Consider the following 23,836-nt stretch of genomic DNA (forward strand, 5'->3'; position numbering starts at 1 on the left):
AGCATGGAACAGAGTGCCTAATCTCAGAGGAAAGGCGAAAGAGGGTAGGTGGGTTGTAGGTAATCAACCAAAGACCTTGTATGCATATATGCATAACCCATGGACACAGACAATAGGGTACTGAAGGCCTGGGGGTCAGGAGGGGGCGGGCTGGAGGGGGTCAATGGGGGAAAGATGGGGGCCTATGTAATACTTTCAACAATAAAGAATTATTTTTTTAAAAAGATGAATTTTGTCAGATTTGTCTTCTAGTTCAAGACTAAGATTAGTCTTTATATTTTCTATAGTTTTATTTATCACTTCCCTTTTCTTTCTTCGTACCCATCTCCAGATAAGGAGAATAGTCTTTATGAAGAATTGAAAGGGTGTGCTAGCCAAAGTCAGTACAAGGAAGAGAACCTGGCTACTGTGCTGAAAGGTTTCTTATCTACATTTGTTGTAGCTGTTTGAAATTTCCCAGAGCACTGCCACTCTTCTCTAATTGGCACAAAGTTAGGGTCTTCATTTGGAGCCTGATGCTGAGGGAACAGAAAACCGTATCATGTGAAGTCGTTATTTGGTCTAGAATGGAGATTTATATGAGACATAATAACTGTTTTTTTTAATTTATTTTTTATTGTTGACATTATCACAGATGTCCCCCTAGATCAGCCGTGGGCAAACTATGGCACGCGGGCCGGATGCGGCCCGTTTGAAATGAATACAACTAAAAAAAAAAAAAAAAAGACCGTACCCGTTTATGTAATGATGTTGACTTTGAATTTATATTAGTTCACACAAACACTCCATCCATGCTTTTGTTCCGGCCCTCCGGTCCAGTTTAAGAACCCATTGTGGCCCTCGAGTCAAAAAGTTTGCCCACCCCTGCCCTAGTTGAAGGGCTGTCACAAGAAGGATTAGCTTATTTTGGGTAGTCCCAAGTGGTAGAATTATGTTAGAAGAATTATGTTAGAATGTCTTACATTCAAGGAAGAAGGATTGCTATAACTGACAGCTGCTGATTTAAATATTTATTAACTCCAATTTTCAACCATTCATTCAGGTATTACCCACACTTTTAGGTGTTTCCATTTGATAACAACCTGCTGCATGGGTGGCCAAGTGCCTATGTGAAGTACTGGCAGGAGGCTACACAAGCACTGACTTTGTCATTTGTTCACAGAGGCATCATTCTCAGAGAATTGCTGATTTCCATTTCTACTTTCTTCTTTTTTTGTAATTGACCTCAATTTCTTGATATTTAAAGAAATCATTAACCTTCATCCGCATGAATTCTCCTCTTTCCTTTCTTAATGACATTTCTTTGGAAAATGTAGTAGACAGAATAAAATGTCCACATCTTCTGTGAATACAGGAGTGGCCAAAAATAGGTTTACAGTTGTTCATATGGAAAATAATACAATAATTAATAAATAATAATGTAAGAATAAACTTTGTGTTTTGCATACTCACAAAGGGAAATTAAGTAGACTATGGAATTACGATTGTAATCAACTGAATTTAAGATGGTGATTACCCTTGATTATCCAAGTGGGCCCAATGTAATTACAAGAGTCCTTAATTGTGGAAGAGGAAGTCAGAAAATGATGTAGTGTGAGTAAGACTCAGCTGGCCATTGCTGGCTTTGAAGATGGAAGGGACCCCAAACCAAGGAGTGCAGGAATCCTTTAGAAGGTAGACAAAGGATTCTTCATTTAGACCCTCTAGAAAAAAACGTAGCCCTGCTAACACCTTGATTTTTTTTAACCCAGTGAGTACTATTTTGACCTTCTGAACTCCAGATCTGTAAGATAATGGATTTGTGTTATTTTCAGCCACTAAGTGTGTAATAATTTATTACAGCAGTAATAGAAAACGAAGGCAATTTCTGAGAATATCCAAGGCCATATCCTAGGAACAATAGGAACAGCTTTTTGGTATTTCAGTTATTTAAAAGCTTAATATATCTATTGCTGAATCAATGTATGCAACCATCTTCTAATAATCATTCATGTATGCTAATATACATCCACTTCTCCAAAGCTTCTTATTGACCTACTTTGTAGTCAACTAGGCTCTAGTCCAGCCGTGGGCAAACTATGGCATGCGGGCCGGATCCGGCCGTTTGAAATGAATAAAACTAAAAAAAAAAAAGACCGTACTCTTTTATTTAATGATGTTTACTTTGAATTTATATTAGTTCACATAAACACTCCATCCATGCTTTTGTTCCGGCCCTCTGGTCCAGTTTAAGAACCCATTGTGGCCCTCGAGTCAAAAAGTTTGCCCACCCCTGCTCTAGTCAATAAGAGTAGCCTAAATAAAAGGAATCCCAATGAAGTAAGTGAAACTTACAGGGAGGATTTTTTTTTACTCAATATAAGGAAGATTTTTCTGTTAAAACTATTCAAGGAGAGGAGAGATTGGGCTGTATTTGGAGGTTTTATGGCAGGAACTGAACAACTACTTGGTAGAGACATTAAAAAGAGGGTTCAGGCATTGGTTGAGCTGTTGGACAAATATAGATCTTATTGTTTTCAAACTCTAAGACCCCAAGGGATTGTGAGGAAGAAGCATCATGGAGGGTTGAGTAGGACCCCTGTGTACACTGCAAATTGTGGCTATACGTTGCCTTTAGTGAAGGCAAAAGCAGACAATGGAATCCAGCTATATTCTTGTTTGCCAAGCTGTGCATTCTGGCTGTGGGGCTGCTATGCCCTGAGGCAGGGGTACCTTTTGCTAATTCATATAAAGGTATTATCTACTTGATAAGATGTATGCCTTCAGGGCTGAATTCACCCAAAGAAGTTACCTTTTTTCTAATTTTTATAAAGATGCTATATAGATGCGAACACTAACTCTGGGACTACTTTTATAGGAGATGGTTTTTTGGAATTGGTGAGGGCAGGATAAATAAAAGAAGGGAGATTAATTCTTTAATTTCATTCTGGCTTCTTCAGCCCCTCAGCTCACTTCCAAATGGTGCTATTGGTACTTGCTCCCAATCTATACATCTAATAGGTAATAATGGATGAATAAACTAATAAATAAAACAAGTCTCTGTTTCAGAGCTAAATAAACATGATTTCTTCTGGGAATTCACTGTACAAGGTGGTAGCAAATAGGGAACGCAAGAATATCAAGTATGTATTTGGAGATCAAGGAGAGAGGTCTGTTCACTCAGGGTGTTCCTAGAGAAGGCAGAACCTCTCTCTGACTTACAAGACTGGTTACCTACCCAAAGTTAGGGATAGATAATGCCAGCGTTCTCAGAGTCACAGGAGATATATATATATAGTCAGGCACCTACCTGAACTAGTTCCCATATTCATAGTTGAATCTCAGCTGGCCAGGTCTGGTAGCTCTACTGTGCTCAATGCCACAGACCAGGTAGTTAGATTTATGTGAATATGATTTTGGAGCTGGACAATATGCAGATTTTTTCCCTGTTTATGTATTCCTCCAGGTTAACTGTAATCTGAATCATGAGTCTCTCTACTTGGCAGTGAAGCTGGTGGATCACTACCTTATGAAGAAAAAATGCAAGGAAGAGAATCTGCAACTCCTTGGTGCCACTGCTTTTCTGATTGCAGCAAAACTTGAGGTTGAGTCCATAGGACCTGGAGAGAACTAATCAATCAGATTTCTATCCAAGTCATATGTATCCACATGTCTATATATGTGTGTATATGTGTATGTGTATATATATTTGTACCTATGTCTGTATGAAAATAATATTTCTTACTAATTTTTTAATCTATCTTCCCCAGCAGCGAAGCTGGTTTTAGGTGGCAGTGGTGGTGTATTTGTTTTCTGGAATCAACAAGATTCTTCCATTTTCTCTAATATATACATATGTGGGTGTGTGCCTATTTAATGGGTTGTTAGATTCTCTGCGCCCCACCCCCCTTTTCGTCTTCCCACCACCAACTCCATCTCTTTCAAGTGGAGTCTTGAATTGTATATATAAGAAAGAATTTCCAAACCTGGGTGCTGGAGACATTTAAGAGAAAATGGCCTGGTAGTGAGTCTAAGTGAAATAGTTATTTTTGAAGTGGTAGTATAAAAGCAAGTAGCTGCGCTTTCCTTTATAATCATAATTATAAAGGAAATTATAATTTCTCTGATTCTTTCCTCTTCTTTAGATTTTAAATGATCTCGTACAATTCCCATTTTTCCTTCAGATAGGCTAGTTGTATGAAACCTTAGGGTTTAGGAGCAGAAAGATAGTAGCTACTTTTACTGAGTTCAAAGAGGTTTAGAACTGTGTTTATTTTTGTGTTCCTCTGCCAGCTCCCTCCCTCTACAGCTCTATCTCTAGTTCACTTCCTGCCTTCCTTCCTCCTTTGCTCACTCACTTCCTACCTAGTCCTTCAGTACCTCCCTCCCAAACTCCAACCCTCTCTTTTTTGCTCTTTACTTCCCTCCTTCTCTCCCTCCCTCTCTTGCTGTCCTTGCCCTCATCTCACTTCTGTGCTCTATCACTTAAGCCCTAACTTCACTATGTCCTCACTTTCTAACAATCTTTCTCCAGTCTTCTCTTAATCCATCCCTCGATTTTACCGTCCCTACTTTGTGTATTCACTCAATCCATACTGGCTCCTCCCTCTGGCTTTTTCCTTTCCTTTCTGGCTCCCTCTCTTTCTCACTCCCTTACCTGTTCACTTACTTCCTTGTTCCACTCCCTACTCCACCCGTCCTTAATTCACTGGTTCCCTTCCTCCTTCCCTTCCTCCCACCTTTGTAACCCTCATTCCTCTGTCTCCCTCCCTGCCACTTTCCTACCCTCACACCCTTCCTTCCCCAGGTCCTATTCCATCCTCCTCCCTTCCTCCTCCTCTCCTCCCCCTCTCCTCCCCTTCTCTTGCAAACTCTCTCTGCTCTATCTCATCCTCTCTCCTCTCCCTTAACTTGTCCCTACCTCCCCCACCTTACTTCCCTTGTGCCTTGCTCCTACCCTCTCCTTGGCTTCCCCCTACCCTACTTCCTCCACCCTTTTTTTTGCTAATTTGTTCTCTCCTCTCCTCTCTTGCTCCTTCCTTCCTTCCTTCCCTACCTACCACCCTCACTCCCTAGTCTCCTTCTTTTCTTGCTTCCTCTCTCTCTTCCCCCTCCCTTGTTCTCTGCTTCATTGTTTCCCTCTCTGGCTCATTTCCTTCCCTATCCACCTACTCTCTGGTTCCCTTGCTCCCCCTCCTCCATGCTTCCTCTCTGCTCCTTCTCCAATAGCTTCCTCTCTTTCTTGCTTCCTTGCTAATTCTCCCCGACTCACTCTTACTTGCTCCCTTCCATTATCCTTTCCTCCTTTGCTCCCTAGTCTCATTTTCCCCTTTCTCCCTCTCTCCCCTCCTCTTCTCTCATGCCCTCCCTTACTGCTTTCCTTTCTGGCTCATTTCCTCCACTGCTAGCTTACAATTTCCCTGGCTCTTTCCCTTGTCCCACCTCCTCCTCTCTTCCCCCTTTCCCTTTCCCCACCTAGGGCCATTTTTATGGCTTGAGTAAAAATGCTGGCCTCTCTCCCACTGCCTGTTACCCCAGCGATGCCCCCTTAAAAAAGCAGCTGGGGCCCTGGCCCGTTTGGCTCAATGGATAGAGCATCGTTGGCCTGCAGACTAAAAGGTCCTGGGTTCCTGTGGGAGGCAGCCCATCAATGGTTCTCTCTCATCATTGATATCTCTCTCTCTCTCTCTCTCTCTCTCTCTCTCTCTCTCTCTCTCTCTCTCTCTTCCCCTTCCTCTCTGAAATCAATAAAAAACAAATTTTTCAAAAAGCAGTGTGGGTCCCTAGACAGCAGGAGGGAGGAAGAGAGTGAGAGGGGGCTGTTCTCAGCAAACCTTGGAACCAGGAGCATGTCTCTTTTGTTTGCCAGGACAAAGGGCCCCCCACTAAGTTTTTTGTTGTTGTTGAAGGAGGTCTTCCCCTCACAGGATTTATAAGTACAGAAAGACTTTTGCAAGGGGAGGTGTGGAGATGGTATGAGAAGAGAAGAAAGGAACCAGTGGTGAGTAGAGAAATGGAAGAGAGTGTCTTGCCCTGGTCTTAACCACTAGGTTGCTTTGTGAACTTGAGCAAGTTATTTCTTCTCTCTGGGCCCCAATTTCCTGTCTGAAAAACCAGAGGGTTAATCCAGTTTGTGATCTGAAACTAGAGAGACAGAGAAAAGTTTGAATTAAAGGCTGGGGTAGGCAGGTGGATGCTTCTAGAGCAGTGGTTCTCAACCTTCCTAATGCCGTGACCCGTTAATACAGTTCCTCATGTTGTGGTGACCCCCAATTTCATTGTTACAAATTGAACATAATTAAAGCATAGTGATTCATCACAAAAACAATATGTAATTATATATGTATTGACCCACAGGTTGAGAACGGCTGTTCTAGAGAGAAAATTCAGTGGTCTTTCTGCCTCCAGTCCTCTCCCCATAATCAAGGTTCAGTCTGCAGAGGGTGGGGCGTGGGAAGGTACTCCCAGATAGGGTTCTTCTCACCCTTGGGCTGGCCTGGATCCCCCCAGTCTGACCCCCATGCACATCCCCCCACCCCCTGTAGTCTTCAGTCTCAGCTTAGGCTCCCTCTGTGCCTGCCTCTCTCTCACTGCCTGTTACTCCAGTGGTGCCCCTTCCCAAACATCCTTATTTATTCCTTAGACTAGGACACATAGTGAGGACTTACCTTCCATCTCTAACTCCCCTTTTTGTGGCCTCTTCTTCCCTTCCCCCAGAGTAGGCCTTAGATTTCCCATTCCTGGCTCTCACCCATTAAAAGAGAGACCACTGATCCCAGCCCTTGTGCCCTATTATGTGCTTCCAACACTGTAAGAATACATCCCCAGAGGCCCTATCCTTTTTCTAGTGGTGCAGTTTTGAAGCAGATCTCTCCTGTATTTCTGATTTTGTGTTTCAGATGGGCCACTCAAATCAACCAGAAGCTGGCTCTCAGAGCTAACCTAAAGGTTTATTCCAGGAAATGTTATTACCTGCTATCCTTCAACCCCTTCCCCTCTGCTTTTCATCTCCAAGTGGGCTGTCTTGGCCTGGTGTGACTGTCTCTTCTCTCCACCTGTAGGAGACCGGCCCACCTAAGTTGGATCGATTCCTGCAGTCCCGTAGAGAGGGTTTTCAGCGACATGAGATGGTTGCCATGGAAATCAGCATTTTGAGTACCCTCAAATTTGAAATCAACATTCCTGTCGCCTATCATTTTCTGCGCATATTTTCTATGGTAAGAGAGAGAAGGCATATCCCCCTTCTTGCTAGGTTTGTCTCTTCCATACCAAGAGTGACTGCTTGAGTGGTAGGTAAAGGGAAAGAGACAATTGGGGACAGAGAAATTTCTTCTTCAATCTGACTCTCCTAGATTAGCAATCTTTATGAAGTGTAGGAGGAAGAAAATTGGAGGTTTGTATAGTATGCCTGTAAAGTTTTGAGGTGAGGGCAGAGTAGGGGAAGGAGATAAAATTGTTTTATGAGGAAAGGACACAAGAACTTTGGGGGAGATGCTGCAAAGTTCTCTTTCTTCACCTGAATATTGGTTACAGGGGAGGTCACTTCATAATTATTCATTGAATTCTACAAGTGTACCTTCTCTCTCTCTCTCTCTCTCTCTCTCTCTCTCTCTCTCTCTCTCTCTCTCTCTCTGTAATGTGTAATAGGCTATAATAAAAAAAAGATACAAACAAGAAAGGGGAGAGAGTTATTATGGAGCATGGAACACATCCTAGGGTAGAACCAGCTGCAAAGTTATAGTTGGAAAGCTTTGGCCCTTCAAACGATGACTTGTACATAAAGAGTAGATGAAAAGGTACCACAAATACATTTGGTAATTTGGTTACAAACCATGAAGGTAGTGAATTCTAATGCTGATTTCAGAATTGCCTCCCTTCCCCCTGCTTAAGATTCTGTGCTTTCAAGGGTAGAGTGCCTTGGTGTGAACCATGATGGTAGGAGAAGTACATTGTTCAGGCAGAGAGCCAATTAGGCCTGAGGTGAGATAACTGGAGAGAGTAGGTGAAGGGGGTCTTCTGCTTAGTTCTGGTTTTCTACATTGCTTGCTGAAATGGTCTTTTTGCTCTCTTTAGAATATTCATGTCAACATTAGAACAGTGGTCTTATCTCGATTCATCTGTGAGTTGACCCTGCATGAATATGACTTCATCCAGGAAAAGGGTTCCAATCTAGCTGCTGCTTCCTTTCTTTTGGCCCTCCACATGACGAAGCTTGGATACTTGGTAAACACTGGCTAGGGGCATGGGGTTGGGATTCAGAAGCACAGGGTTGGCTGAGAAGGAAGGTGTAAATTAAGGCTGTGGGACATTTAGTGCCAAAACTGCCATATACCCACAGTTATGAATTCTTTGACACCTCAACATTAGGGTCCTGGCTGCCTAAAGTGTTTCTATAGCAATTGTTGTGAAGTATTTGGTACCATTTTTCTTAGTCACAGTATGCTTTGTTCCAAGGAAAGCTTATCTGAAAGCCCGATATCACAAAACAAACTAATGTGAAATTATTCTGGTTGCAGCAGGGCTGGGTTGGGCCCACTTCCTACCTGACCCCATTTCACTTCTGCCCCTTGTAGTCCCTTCAGCAAGGTTACCCCCTGAGGGAGCTTGTTAGAATGGAATTTGAAGCACTGACCCAGAGAACAGAGTAGTGAAAGTAACTGTCCATGTGTAATAGGGGACTTACAGGTATACTATAGTGTTGTTATTTTCTAAAGAGGAAGGCCCCAGAACCTCCTTCCCTAATAGAAATAAAACTCATGTTTGATGCTTTCTAAATTTTATGAAAAATTATGAATATCAACTTCAGAGAACTATGAATTTTTACTGATATGTAACATACAATCCAAATAGAAAGAGTATGCTAACAAATGTGCATGCTCTTCCCAATCATCCCTGAGCCCCTCCAACTTAGAAATCCCAGAGCCACTACTGATGGGAAAGCTTCTGTGTACTGAGAAAGAACTCTATAAACAGTTGTGTTTATATAAGTTGAGTGCTTGGTGATCTGAGCACTTTGTATGAACTCATTTAATCTTTACAGTAACCCCACAAGATCAGTATTATCCCTATTTTATAGATAAGAAATACATTCCCATGTTTTGCTAGGGAGAGGCAGAACTAGGAGTGGTATACAACCAGTACTGCATAATCAGAATGGGTGTGGCCATAGCTCTGGAGCCATGGTCCTAGAGGCCCCATTCCGAGCCAGGCTCTGACCCATGGATCCTTGGTAAATCTGGTAGGTACTTGAGAGGGGCAATTGAGTGGCTCAGGGCAACAAATTTCTTGCCAACCAGTATAGAAATATTTTCAATGTTTAAACACATGGCATGCTTGTATCAGTGAGTATCAGCTAAATGTCAACCCCGATCTGAATCCTGGTAGTCTGGATTCCACAATCCTCTATGCTATATATCCTGCTTCTATAGGTAAGAAAGGTTTCACAAAGAAGTTGACTTTTGAATTGGCTCTTGAAAGGAACCCGTGAGAGGAGACATTCTAGGTAGAGTGAACAATAATTGAAAAGACGTGAAGGCAACAATTAAAGGGTGTAATGTATAGGGAGCAGAATAATGCATTTCCTGTGGATAGAGCAAAGGCTTTATGAATTAGGGAATGGTAAGAGATGAGACCAGAATGGTAGGATATGTTCAGATTTTAAAAGACCTTTGATATCATGTTGAGAGATCCATTTTATACTAAGGTACTGGAAGTTTTTGAGGCAGGGGTGTTCCTGTTTGTGTGTTTTGGAAATAGTACTGGTAGAGCAGTATAGAAGGTTTACCAGGTGATAGTGTAAGAGTGGCAACACTGGCAAGTCAGCTTTTGTAATAGTCAAGGTGAAGCTTTTGGGCCTGAACTGGTGCAGTGACAATGGGGCCACTAATCTTATTTAACACACTAAATATAATGTGTTACCACATGTTACTCCCCTGTTCCGCATGCTAATGACTGCCCTTTGCCTGTGGCAGTGGTTTTCAAACAGTATTCAGTAGAGCCCTGGGATTCTTGTAGAAGTGTCTCCGGGGCCATATAAAGATAAGGGGATTCAAATTAGTGGGCTTCTTAGCCTTTGCCTCCAATTCCAGGTAAGATGTTTGGGCTTCCAGGTAAGATATTTTTTAAAAGGGGGTTTGGGGAAATAATTTAAGATACTTTTATTTTTTAAAAATTTTTTTTATTACTTTCAGAGAGGAAGGGAAAGGGATAGATAGAAACATCAATGATGAGAGAGAGAATCATTGATAAGCTGCCTCCAGCATGTCCCACACTGGGGATCAAGCCCTCAACCCAGGCATGTGCCCCAACTGGGAATTGAACCATGACCCCCCCGGTTCACAGGTTGAGGCTCAACCACTGAGACATGCCAGCCGGGCTAATTTAAGATATTTTTAGAAAATCACTGTATTATAGAATAAATCTTCCTTTCTCTACCTGTGGAGCTCCTACTTGACTTTCAACACTCATTATAGATGTCCCCTCCTCTATGAAGCTTTCTGTTACTCTCCTAGCCAGAGTTCATGGGTCTTGTTGCCCTTTGCCTCCAGCGCCCTATGTTCACTTCCATCATAGCACTTTCCACACATTTTGTAATTCTTTCTGTGCATGCCTGTCTAATATTAATCCTAGGTAGCATTATTTAGGCACTTACTATATGCTAGACTGTTACATGTGCTTTGTATATATTAACTCATTTAATCATGCAATGTAATTACTATAATGATCCCCATTGGTAAAATGAGGCACCAAGAGGTTAAATAACCAATTTAAGGCCAGACTATTAGTTAAAATAGATTTTGAACCCCAGTAGTTTGCCTCCAGAACATTTGCTCTTAAATACGTTGCTATATTGCTTCTGCCACATAGTAGGCATCCTTCAAATTGAATGAGAAAATGAATGCATGGAATGATAGCTGGTAGATCCAGAGACAAGGAACAGCCTTAAGTTTCTGTTGGCTGTTGAGTTGGGACCTCAAGTTTGTTCTGAGGTTTGCCTGTCCATTGGTTCTTGATCTGAAAGTGAGTAAATTACAAAGTCAGTCATGTTCCTTGGATTTTTTTGGTAGTGGATTTCAGCATACCTGAATATCTATGGCCAGGGCTAATATCCAACTGGTACATATGAATATAGCCATACCACTAGTTTGTGGCTGGAACCTATTCTCCTGTAATAATTGGTCAGTGTCTATGACGTATGAGTCTTTCACTCTCTTCCCTTTCTATACCATGGATAGGAAGTTTGGATTTGGGATAGTAGACACAGAGGAAGGGTCTGCTTCCTGTCATAAAAGTCACTGTTTATGTTGCTTCTTTCAGACTCATTTCCTGAATTATTACTTTGACTTCGTGATCTCTGATCTTTACCTCTTGGTCAAAAAACTTAACACGCTGCTGACTTTGTATCCTTGCAATGATAGGCTCAAGACTGTGTGTTTCAAGTATTCTCACCCGTAAGTACCAAGCTCCAGATGAGGTTGGGTTTGTGCTCAGTCATGGGGAGGCCCAGACTATCCTTGCCTAAGGAAAAAGAAAGATTGAGGTACTTTTTACCTTACTTTCTGCTCCAGGGTTAAAGCAAGATAGGGAACCAAGGGCCCTATCTCCCACTTATTCCATGAAGCCTGCTTGCTTTGGCTATTTTATACTGAGCAGATGTCTCTTCCTTTTGCAGGAACTTTTATGAAGTCACCAAAATCCCCCCCTTGGACAAGTTGAAGCTGGAGGAAATTTTGCACTCCCGCTAATTCTGAAATGAGGGCCTAGAACTCTGGCAGCATATAAACCAGGCTATATTTATTCTGTCTTTGAAAAATTTTTTTTGATCACTTTTCTTCATTTTTACCCTGTTTGTCTTTTCCAAAACTGAATGTTATAAATGTTTAAGTGTTTAAGTTTTTTTATGTAAGAGAAAAAAGTATTGTAGTATTTATTTAGAAATATAATAAAAAATTAATATTTGTTGCTAAAATGGCTCACCTTCCCTTTTTTATGTAAAAAAAAAATAAAAAATTGAATTGAATTTATTAGGGCAATATTGGTTAATAAAATTCTATAGGTTTCAGGTATACAATTCTACAATACATCATCTGTATATTGTGTTGTGTGTTTACCACACCAAGTCAAGTCTCCTTCCATCACCATTTATCCCCCATTTACCCTTTTCTACCTCTCCCCATCCCCCCATTTGGCAAACACCATACTGTTGTCTGTGTCCATGAGTTTCTTTATTTCCTTTGCTTAATCCCTTCACCTTTCTTACCCAGTCCCCAACCCGCTTCCCTCTGACAGCTGTCAGTCTGTTCTCTATATACTATTGCATAGCCCAAGGATTCCACCCCCTCTGTCTAGTAAAGGTTGTGCCTCAGAGTCTAGCTTATCCAATTTCTTCCTCTGTTGGAGTCTGTCACTTCAGGGGTGTAGGAATTGAGTTGATTTAGGTGTGAATTGATGGATGTGCCTGTAGAAGGAGGATCATTGGAGTGGTGCTGGGGTTGGGTGGTAGTGCCCAGTCTAAGGAGGGAGAACTTTACTTGACAGACAGGCCTCAGTGTTCAGATCTGGACCAATACCCTTTGGTCCATATCTTATGTCGTTTGTTTTCTTTCCTTCTTCCTAGACGATGAAAAGGCAGGGATCAGGATTTTCACCCAAAGACAGCCCTATTTTCATAGTTCGGCAGTTTTCTAGAGTTTAAATCAAATAAAAAAAACTGCTTGGAGTGACATGCTGAAATCTTATGGCCTTTATCTTCTGTCAAGAGGAGAAATTTCTGTCCTGGCCAGGTGGCTCGGTTGGTTGGAATGTTGTCCCATATAACAAAAGGTTGTGGGTTGATTCCTGATTGGGGCATGTACCTTGGTTATGGATTTGATCCCCAGTCAGGGTGCAATGGGAAGCAATGAATCAATGTTTCTCTCTAAAAATCAATACATATCCTCAGGTGAGATCGATCTATCTCTATCTATCTATCTATATCTCTATCTATCTATCTATCTATCTATCTATCTATCTATCATCTATCTATCTATATCTAGTCTTTGGGGTGATGTGTACTGGTACAGCTATCTCATTTGTTCACAGAGGATTTGAACATCCTGTTCCAGTTGATAGAGAAACACTGCCTCTAGGACCTCTGGGTCTGTCCCACAATCTAGCCACTGAAACAAGTAATGTCTGTCACAGCAGAAGACCACTAGAGCTGGCAACTGTTCTGATTGGTCTAATCAGAACATTTCTAATCCAAGGTCATGAAGATTTACTCCCATTTTTTTTTTTTTGTCTAGTAGTTTTATACGTTTAGCTCTTACATTTTGGCCTTAAATCTATTTTGAATTAATTTTTATATATGGTGTGACATAGTGGTCCAACTTCATTTTCTTGCATGTAGATAGATATCCAGTTGCCCCACCACCATTTGTTGAAAAAGATCTTAGTGCCCTTATTGAAAATTAATTGACTGTAAATTTGAGAGCTCATTTCTGGACTCTCAATTGTATCCCATTTACCCATATACCTATCCTTATGCCTGTAACACACCACTTTGATTACTGTAGCTTTGTAGTCAATTTTGAAATCAGGAAATGTACGTTCTCCAACTTCCTCCTTTTCAAGATTGTTTTGGTTATTCTGGGTCCCTCACATTTCTATGTGATTTTTTTTTTTTTTTTTTTTAGCATCAGCTTGTCAATTTCTGAAGAGAAAGCTAGGATTTTGAAAGAGATTGCATTGAATTTATAGATCAATTTGGAGATCATTGCCATCTTAACCATATTAAATATTCTAATCATGTGTTTTGTACCAGTCTCAGCCTATCAATAACCAATGTTGTGGCTGGACTGACCTTTGTGTTTCTTATTATGATCGAGAGACACTCTCAGCAATAACCAATAGGAAATTTTGAAAGAGTTAAGATTTATTATTTAGAGGTCCTGGAAATTACACAGCACATCTGGTTCCAGACTAAACGCTTAGTCACACACACACACACACACACACACACCAGACAGACCTGACAAATACCGCAAAGGCTTTAAAAACTGAACTGACATTGAGCCTTCAGCCCACAGAAAGCTGGTGAGAATCTGTGGCCTGAAAATCAGATTGATCGCTAAAGTAAAAATGTAAATGTTTTCTATACAATTTATGTAAGCAATTTCATAATGTCATATTCAAAATGTCTAGGATATCAACCATATTTACAGTTTAAAGAAGAAATATCACTTATTAATTGATGCAGTAAAATCATTTGACAAAATTCAGCATTCATCCATGACAAAAATGATCAACAAACTAAAAATAGAGACTTCCTCAACCTGATAAAGGCTGTCACCAAAAATTTTCATGTAACATCATATTTAATGGTGAAAGACTGAATACTTTCCCATAAGATTAGGAACAAAGCAAGGATGTCTACTTTCATCAGACCTATTAACATTTTACTAGAAGTTGCAATTAGACAAGAAAAAGAAATAGAATACAGATTGCAAAGGAGGAAATGAAATTGACTTTTTTTTGGAGATGGCATAATTATATGTGTAGAAAATCTCAAAGAATCCACAAAAAACCCTCCTAGAACTAATATTTTTGTTCAGCAAGGTCACAGAACACAAGGTCAACACAAAAAAAATCAAGCACATTTCTCTATCCTGGTAATGCACAAGGAAATTCAGATAGCCACATAGTATCCCATTGTGTAGATGTACCACAGCGTTTTGTATCCACTCATCTACTGATGGGCACTTGGGCTGTTTTGAGATCTTAACTTTTATTAAAAAACACTGCTATGAAATATGGATGCATATATTCTTTCTGATTGGTGTTTCAGGATTCTTAGTATATATTCCCAGAAGTGTGATCGTTGGGTCAAAGGGCAGTTCCATTTTTTTGTTTTTGAGGAAACTCCATACTGTTTTCCATAGTAGCTGCACCAGTCTGCATTCCCACCAGCAGTGTAGTAGGGTTAACTTTTCTCCACATCCTTGCCAGTGTGGCGAGCTGGCACGGCCATGGCATACTCAGCCCCAGGACGCCTTACGTGCCATGCCAGCTCAGCCTGGTTCAGTGACCCAAGTGGGGGCGGCTGAAAGGCTTAGAAAAGACAGACAAGAGAATGAAAGCTGGGTCTCAGTGGGACGCTGCTCCTCTGATGGAGAGACAGTGCCAACGCCCACAGGCCGTGTCTTTATTTTATAGCAGATGCCACGGGGCAAAGTAAGGGTGTAATCAAGTTGTTTACAACATTCTCGTGAGTTTCAATGCTACTCAACTACATGTACCTGAACTCTATCTAAAGCCCACATCACTCAGGCATGTGGGGCCACGTGTTCAGACCATAGGTTCAAGCTTACAACTATAGCTGTTGGCTATAATTGTGCTGGGAGGGCTCTGCCCTCCAAGCTGGGACTTGCACATGGCAATGAGAGGACTGTGCGCTCTCCTCAGTCCAAGGCTTGAACCTGTGCAAAACACTGTATCCCCCTTTTCTTTTGTTTTTAAACACTTCTATTTACATTATCAAAAAACTCTAAACAAATTATTCAGCAACATCAAAACAGACTTCTGGCTATTAACAAAGCAATACCAATGCAAAACAAAACTACAAACATGTTAACATTTTCAGGATATCTTACTCAGAGTCCTTAGATTTAGCTCCGCAAGATTTTACAGAAAACTGACAGTTCACCAACGCTAGCATAGCTTCCACTTGCTTTGCTAACATATGCTTGGCCTCAGTCGCCATCTTCTTCAGCTGACTCCATGTTGATACCTCGGCCACTTACGTAGTAAGATGCCAGTGATGCAAAGATGTTGTTGATGCAAAACTGGCCCCCTGGATTAGGCTGTTTGGAAGGTTGGCCTTGGTTCTGAGTCGGCACCAGTCCCAGTCAAATCAGCCTCGTCCACACAGGTGGAAATTTGGTCCCTTCAGCCACTGCTGCATGGAGTAAGAGAGCACCCCTGGGGCCTGCAGGGCTGGAGACCTCCAACTCTGAGTCTGGCATCTCACACAGACCCAAAGTCCCAGGGAGCTATCAGGTCACACAAGAAAGAAATAACCAAAGCCCAGAAACAATGCAACTGCTGCAAGAGCTTACAATCTAGGTCAGAAATAAAAGTTACTTCCTCAAACATCAACCACAGCCATTTGTTGCTTTACAGTGGCTTAAACCAGTGGTTCTCAACCTTCTGGCCCTTTAAATACAGTTCCTCATGTTGTGACCCAACCATAAAATTATTTTCATTGCTACTTCATAACTGTAATGTTGCTACTGTTATGAATCGTCATGTAAGTATCTGATATGCAGGATGGTCTTAGGCGACCCCTGTGAAAGGGTCATTCTACTGTCAAAGGGGTCACGACCCACACAGGTTGAGAACTGCTGGCTTAAACAAAACCTAGGAGATTTCTACCTTATTTTGTATCTCCTATTTACTTCTTATTTTCTACGGCTTATTTCTGTTTCTACTGCTTATTTCTACCGCTTATTTTCTACCACTTATTTCCCACCGCTTATTTCCTACCGCTTATTTTCTAACGTCTACCACTTACTTTCTATTGCTTATTTCTTTCCGCCTATTTTCTAACGTCTACCGCTTATTTTCTGCTTATTTTCCTTAAATGACAATTATGCTTTACAGATCTGTTTTTAATTTTATAAAAATGCTTCAATAAGCATTGTTTTTAGGAATCCCTTCCTAGGATCCTGACTTTCCCAAGTTTTACAGCGAGCTATTACCACACCTCGGCTCCCTACCTTCCTTTCTCCGCGTGCATGCCTTGGAGTCTCCTTTCACCTAACAATTGTAGTTTCCCCAAACTCAGGACCTGTTCCTCATAACTCAGTCCCTGGTCCCAGAACTCAGTCCCTGGTCCCAGAATTCAGTCCCCATTCAGGCGCCATATGTGGTGAGCCGGCATGGCCATGGCATACTCAGCCCCAGGGCGCCTTACATGCCATGCCAGCTCAGCCTGGTTCAGTGACCCAAGTGGGGGCGGCTGAAAGGCTTAGAAAAGACAGACAAGAGAATGAGAGCTGGGTCTCGGTGGAACGCTGCTCCTCTGATGGAGAGACAGCGCCAACGCCCACAAGCCGTGTCTTTATTTTATAGCAGATGCCACGGGGCAAAGTAAGGGTGTAATCAAATTGTTTACAACATTCTCGTGAGTTTTAATTGCTACTCAACTACATGTACCTGAACTCTATCTAAAGCCCACATCACTCAGGCACGTGGGGCCACGTGTTCAGACCATAGGTTCAAGCTTACAACTATAGCTGTTGGCTATAATTGTGCTGGGAGGGCTCTGCCCTCCAAGCTGGGGCTTGCACGCGACAATGAGAGGACTGTGCGCTCTCCTCCGTCTAAGGCGTGAACCTGTCCAAAACACTGTAGCTGCACCCCACATACTAGCACTTGTTGTTTGTTGAATTATTGATGGGCCGTTCTGGTAGGTGTGAGGTGATATCTCATTGTCATTTTAATTTGCATTTCTCTGATGATTAGTAACATTGAGCATTATTTCATATGTCTCAGTACGAAGGCCAACCTTCCAAACAGCCTAATTCAGGGGGCCATTTGTATGTCCTCTGCCCATTTTTTTAAAATTGAATTGTTGGTCTTCCTTTTATTGAGTTGTATGAGTACTTTATTATATATTTTAGAAGTTAACTCCTTATAAGATGTATCATTGGCAAATATGTTCTTCCATACAGTGGGTTCCATTTTCATTTTGATGCTGTTTTCTTTTGCTGTGATGCTGGTTTCTTTTGCTGTGCGGAAGCTTATTATTTTGATGTAGTTCAATTTGTCCATTTTTCCTTTGTTTCTTTCTATTGCCCTAGGTGATGTATTGGTGAAAATTCTGCTAGATGAGATGTCTGATATTTTGCTGCCTATATTTCCTTCTAGGAGTCTTATAGAAGCAGCCTTTTTAATACATGGTGTTCGAGCAATCTGTATGCCAAAAAATGAACCTTCATTTAAACCTCACTTATGTCCTAGATGGTTTGGCTCAGTAGGTAGAGCTTCGACCTGCAGACCAAGGGGGGTTTGATTCCGGTCAAGGGCATGTACCTTGGTTGCAGGCTCCTCCCTGGTCTGGGCCATGGTCAGGACACATGCAGGAGGCAACCAATCAATGTGTTTCTCTCACATTGACGTTTCTCTCTGTCTTTCCCTCTCTCTTCCACTTTCTCTAAAAGATCAATGGAAAAAATAGCCTCGAGTGAAGATTAAAAATAAAATAAACCTCATTTGTTTTTCAAAAATTATTTCAAATTGAGTCAGATTTAAAAATCTATAATAATAAAAGCATAATATGCTAATTAGACCAAACAGCCAAACATCCTTCTGGCTGTCATTCCGGACGTCCTTCCAGACAAAGCTGCGGTGGCAGGGGCCAAGGCAGAGGCGGTTAGGGGCAATCAGGCAGGCAAGAGAGCGGTTAGAGGTGATCAGGCAGGCAGGTGAGCCGTTAGGGGTTATTAGGCAGGCAGAAGAGGTTAGGGTTGATCAGGCAGGCAAGCAGGGTTGATCAGGCAGGCAGGCGAGTGGTTAGGGGTGATCAGGCAGGTAGGTGAGTGGTTAGGGCCGATCAGGCAGGCAGGCGAGTGGTTAGGGGAGATCAGGCAGGCAGCATGGTTAGGGGCAATTAGGCAGGCAGGTGAGTGGTTAGGGGTGATCATGCAGGCAGGCGAGTGGTTAGGGGTGTTCAGGCAGGCAGGTGAGTGATTAGGGGCAATCAGGCAGGCAGGCAGGTGAGTGGTTAGGGGTGATCAGGCAGGCAGGCGAGTGGTTAGGGGTGTTCAGGCAGGCAGGTGAGTGATTAGGGGCAATCAGGCAGGCAGGCAGGTGAGTGGTTAGGAGCCAGCAGTTCCGGATTGCGAGAGGGTGCAGGCCAGGCTGAGGGACCCCCTTGCTCCATGCATGAATTTTGTGCATGAAGCCTCTAGTTAAAACATAAAGTATAAAACCTCTAGAAGTCAACATAAGAGAAAATCTTTGTGACCTGGGTTAAATCAGGGTTTCTTAGCACTATTGACATTTTCAGCCAGATAATTCTTTGTTGTGGGAAATGTCCTGTCAATGTAGGATATTTAGTAGCATCCCTCACCTTTACCAATTAGATACCTATAGCCCTCTCCAAGTTGTGACAACCAAAAATGTATCCAGATATTGCTCAGTATTCCCAGAGGGCAAAGTCACCCATGGTTGAAAATAATTGAGTTAGAGGAAGAGCTCTTAGATATGGCACAAAAAGCACATTCCATAAAGTAAAATAAAAAAGATGACTTGTTCTTTACAAAAGTGTAAAACTTTTCCTCTGAAAGATATAAAGAGAATTAAAAGATAAACTACAGGCTTTCAGAAGATATTTGTAAACTATGTATCTGCCAAAGAACTTGGATCTAAGGTACATAAATTATTCTGAAAACTCAACAAGTAAATGAAAAACACAATTACAAAAAAGGGAAAAGAATTTGAACAGATACTTCACCAAAGAGGATTTAAGTATGACAAATAAGCACATAAATGAATGTTGAACATTATTTGCTGTTAGGGAATTTCCGTGATGAGATGCCATTAAACACCTATTAGAATGGCTAAAATAAAAAATTATTGGCCCTAGCTGGTTTGGCTCAGTGGATAGAGTGTCGTCCTGTGGACTAAAGGGTCCTGGGTTCAATTCCGGTCAAGGGCACATGCCTGGGTTGCAGGCTTGATCCCCAATAGGGGGCGTGCAGAAGGCAGCCGATTAATGATTCTTATCATTGATGTTTCCATCTCTTTCTCCCTCTCCCTTTCTCTCTGAAATCAATAAAAATATATTTAAAAAATTAATGGATTCTAAGAGCTGATGATGTAGAGCATGTGGAACTCTCATTTATTGCTACTTTGAATGTGAAATGGTACAGCCACTCTGGAAAACAGTTTGGAAGTTTCTTACCAAGTTAAACTTGCATTTATCACATAACCCAACAATCCCACTCCTCAGTAATTATCCTAGAGAAGTAAATACGATAATCTGTATATGAATGTTTATAGCAATTATATTCATAAAATTTCTTCAGTGGATGAATGAATAAATGAATGGTGGATCCATAGGATAGAATACTGTTCATCAATACAAAGGAACATATTATTGATTCACAGGACAACTTGAAAAAATATGAAAGGCTGAGTTAAAGGAGCTAGTCTCAAAAGGTTACATATTCTATGACATTCGTTTTTTTTTTATTGTTGACAGTCTTACAGATGTTTCTCATTTTCTCCCTTTTTGACCCCTTCCACTCAACCCTCACCCCAGTCTGTGTCCATAGGTTATGTATATATGCATATAAGTTCTTTGATTACTCTCTTCTCATCTCCCCCTTCCCCTTCTCTTCAAGATTTGTCAGTCAGTTCCATGCTTCCATGTCTCTGGATCTATTTTGTACATTAGTTTGTTTTGTTCATTAGACTCTACATTAAGTGATATCATATGATACATGTCTTTCTCTGACTGGCTTATTTTGCTTAGTATAGTCATCTCCAGTTCTCTCCATGCTGTCTCAAAGGGCAAGAGATCCTTCATTTTTAAAGCTGCATATCATTCCATTGTGTAAATGTACTAATGCTTTTTTATCCACTCATCTACTGATGGGCACTTGGGACTATTTTCAGATCTTTATTGTAAATAATGCTGCTATGAACATAGGGGTGCATATATTCTTTCTGATTGGTGTTTTGAGTTTCTTAGGATATACTAGTATTCCTAGAAGTGGGATCACTTGGTCAAATGGCAGTTCCATTTTTAATTTTTAAAGGAACCTCCATACTGTTTTCCACAGTGGCTGCACCAGTCTGCATTCCTACCAACAATGCACTAGATTGTTTGTTGATTTATTGATGACTAGAGGCCTGGTGCACGAAAGTCATGCATGGGGGGGGGGGGAAGAGGTGTGTGTCCCTCAGCCCAGCCTGCACCCTCTCCAATTTGGAACCCCTCAAGGGAAGTCCAACTGCCCGCTTGGCCCTCCCCTGATGGCCTGGTCACACCCAACTGCCCTCCCCTGCAGGCCTGGTCGCCCCTAACTGCCCTCCCCTGCAGGCCTGATCTCCCTAAACTACCCTCCCCTACTGGCCCGGTCACCCCTAACTTCCCTCCCTTGCCAGCCCGGTTGCCCCTGACTGCCCTCCCCTGCAGGCCTGGTCCCCCCCTAACTGCCCTCTCCTGCTGGACTGTTCCCCCCTAACTGCCCTCCTCTGCCAGCCTGGTCACCCCTAACTGCCCTCCCCTGCAGGCTTGGTCCCCCTCAACTGCCCTCCTCTGCTGGCCCGGTCCCCCCTAACTGCCCTCCCCTGCCAGCCTGATTGCCCCCAACTGCTCTCCCTTTCAGGCCTGGTCCCCCTTAACTGCCCTCCCCTACTGGCCTTATTGCCCACAATTGCCCTCCCCTGCTGGCCATCTTGTGGCAGCCATCTTTGACCACATGGGGCAGACATCGTGTGTGTTGGAGTGATGGTCAATTTGCATATCACTCTTTTATTAGATAGGACTAGTAGCCTGGTGCACGAAATTTGTGCACTGGAGTATGGGGGGGGGGAAGGGGCCCCTCAGTCTGGCCTTCACCCTCTCCAATCTGAGACCCCTCAGGGAATGTCCAACTACCTGTTTGTGCCCACACTTTTAACAGATAACATCTCCATTGTTGTTTCTTTCTTATGCTTAAAACCAATGGAATTAGTAGGTATTCAAAGTATGTATACATTTTGGGGGGATACGCTGTATATCTCTAGTCAGTGGTGAAAGAAACCAACAGCAGATTTGGAACCCCCAGACAGGGAACCTCGCTCACTCCCCACATGTCTCCCCACTTCACTTTCCACCTTCGTGGGCAGCAGGAGAATCAACGTTTTCTCTCATTAATTTGGAAAAGCACGTCCTGTCACCTGCTGCCCGGCAGGAGTGTGCTAGGCCCCAAGCAAGCGAGGCTCAGTCAGGGCAGCCTTCGCTCATGGGTGCTGGCACCCAAAGTGCACATTCCTCCTTTACAGTTGCCCCAACTATCCCACTGTTTCACTGAGAGAACGGAATTCCTCTCCGCCTCTGGGTTCTTGATCTTGAATGCTGACCGAAGGCACCTCAGTGAGGGCCGCCCGTGCACACCAGGTGTGTCTATCTGCACCTGCTCCTGCCTCAGCACCTGCGTTAACCCCCCAGAGGTGATCTCATAGCTGCACTGGCCTCCGTGGGGACAGGGCATTACCACTCCACCCTCTCACTGTCATCTCACAGGTGCCGCACCACCCTCAGCACCCAGAACACCCAGACACTCTCCAAAGGACGTGAGCGCATCAGAGGGGCTGTGTGCACATCCTGTGGGGGTGTTAGGCGTGCTGGGTTGATGGAAGTGCGGTGGAGAGGCGGGGGGAACTTGTGCATGCCTTGGTTTGCAACTGTTGCAGGCGTGGGAGGGTGACAGTGTGCTGGGGGATGTTCGCACGCCAAGGGGGGATGTGCACACCGGAGGCCTCTGGCTTTGCAGATCCGCAAACCCCTGTGGTGTGGCCAGGAGGATGTCAGTCTGGCCCACCACGGTGGCTGTCCCTGTGATCCTGCACCTTCTGGGCCAGGAGGCGGATCTTGCGCAGCCATTCCTGGGCGCTGATGGCCTGCAGGTGCTACTTCAGCTCAGCCTGCAGGCTCCGCTTGGTGCGCTCACAGCTGTCACCACTGCCATGTGAGGAGTACAGGCCGCCCTCCGCCGGTCTGCCTCCCCTGTCCAGAGGCTCTCTGTCCTGCTCACCTGCCCAGAGTGACTGGGGCTGGGAAGAAGCCAGGCGTCCTGCCCTGCCCAACCCCGGCCGATCCGCCCCTGTGCGAGCTGCCGCCCCCCGGGGAAGGGTCATGGATCTGGGTCCCGGGACCACGGACAGCCTCAAGCACTGCCCCCCACCCGGCAGGGTCACAGATCCTGGTCCTGGGATCGCGGACAGCCTCAAGCACTGCCCCCTGCCCGGCAGGGTCACAGATCCGGGTCCCGAGACCGCGGACAGCCTCAAGCGCTGCCCTCCGCCTGCCAGGTCACAGATCTGGGGCCCAGGAGCACGGACAGCCTCAAGTGCTGCCCCTCGCCTGGCAGGGTCACAGATCCGTGTCTTGGTCCCGTGGACAGCCTCCCGTGGTGCCCCCCACCCGGCAGGGTCACAGATCTGGTCCCGGGACAGCGGACAGCCTCAAGCACTGCCCCCCTCCCAGCAGGGTCACAGATCCGGGTCCCGGGACAGCAGACAGCCTTGCCCGCTGACGCCCGCCTTCAGTATGCAAATTAGCTGCCACCTTGTTGCTTCAGGGTGGGAGTCCCGCTTGGGTGCCTGGCCAGCTTGTATGAGGGGATGATGGCTGTTTTCAGTTGGTCATACCCCCTTCAGGGTGGGGGTCCCCACTGGGGTGCCTGGCCAGTCTGGGTGAGGGGCTGAGGGCCATTTTCAGGCTGGCAGGTGACTGAAGCTCCCAACCTCTTCTTTTTTTCTTTTCTTTTTTTATTCTGGGATTTATTTACCTTCTGTGGCTGTCACTGGAGCTGAGAGCCAGCCAGCTTTAGCTCTGAGGCTCGGCTCCAGCTCCGAGACCTCGGCTGCTGAAAGCACGGATCTGGGTTTGTTTGGGTTCTATAACTGCAACATTGTTTCGGTCCTGCTCGCTTCAGGTCTGACGGCTGAAAGCAGGTTTCTGGAGTTTGTTTAGCTTCTATAATTGAAACAATGTTTCTTAAACTGCAGCTCAGAGGCCAGCAGCGGCAGGCAGGGAACCTTGGCTTCCTCCATCATGGAGCAAGCAAGCCTCCTGTTTGCTTCAGCTGCCTGGCTGCCCGCC

General features: G+C 43.7%; 1 protein-coding gene across 1 annotated transcript in view; it reads left to right on the forward strand.

Moving 5' to 3' along the window:
• CCNB3 (cyclin B3) overlaps window positions 1-11,912 on the forward strand; it is a 71,873-nt gene extending 59,961 nt beyond the window's left edge. The window contains exons 10-14 of the mRNA XM_036305827.1: window positions 3,446-3,583; window positions 7,041-7,196; window positions 8,053-8,202; window positions 11,296-11,429; window positions 11,651-11,912. Of these exons, the coding sequence (XP_036161720.1) occupies window positions 3,446-3,583; window positions 7,041-7,196; window positions 8,053-8,202; window positions 11,296-11,429; window positions 11,651-11,723 (651 nt within the window). The 3' untranslated portion in view covers window positions 11,724-11,912. The remainder of the gene's footprint in view (window positions 1-3,445; window positions 3,584-7,040; window positions 7,197-8,052; window positions 8,203-11,295; window positions 11,430-11,650) is intronic.
• The last annotated feature ends 11,924 nt before the right edge of the window (window positions 11,913-23,836 follow it).

This window comes from Myotis myotis, unplaced genomic scaffold (genome assembly GCF_014108235.1).
Source record: "Myotis myotis isolate mMyoMyo1 unplaced genomic scaffold, mMyoMyo1.p scaffold_m19_p_4, whole genome shotgun sequence".
In the NCBI taxonomy this organism is placed as follows: Eukaryota; Metazoa; Chordata; class Mammalia; order Chiroptera; family Vespertilionidae; genus Myotis; species Myotis myotis.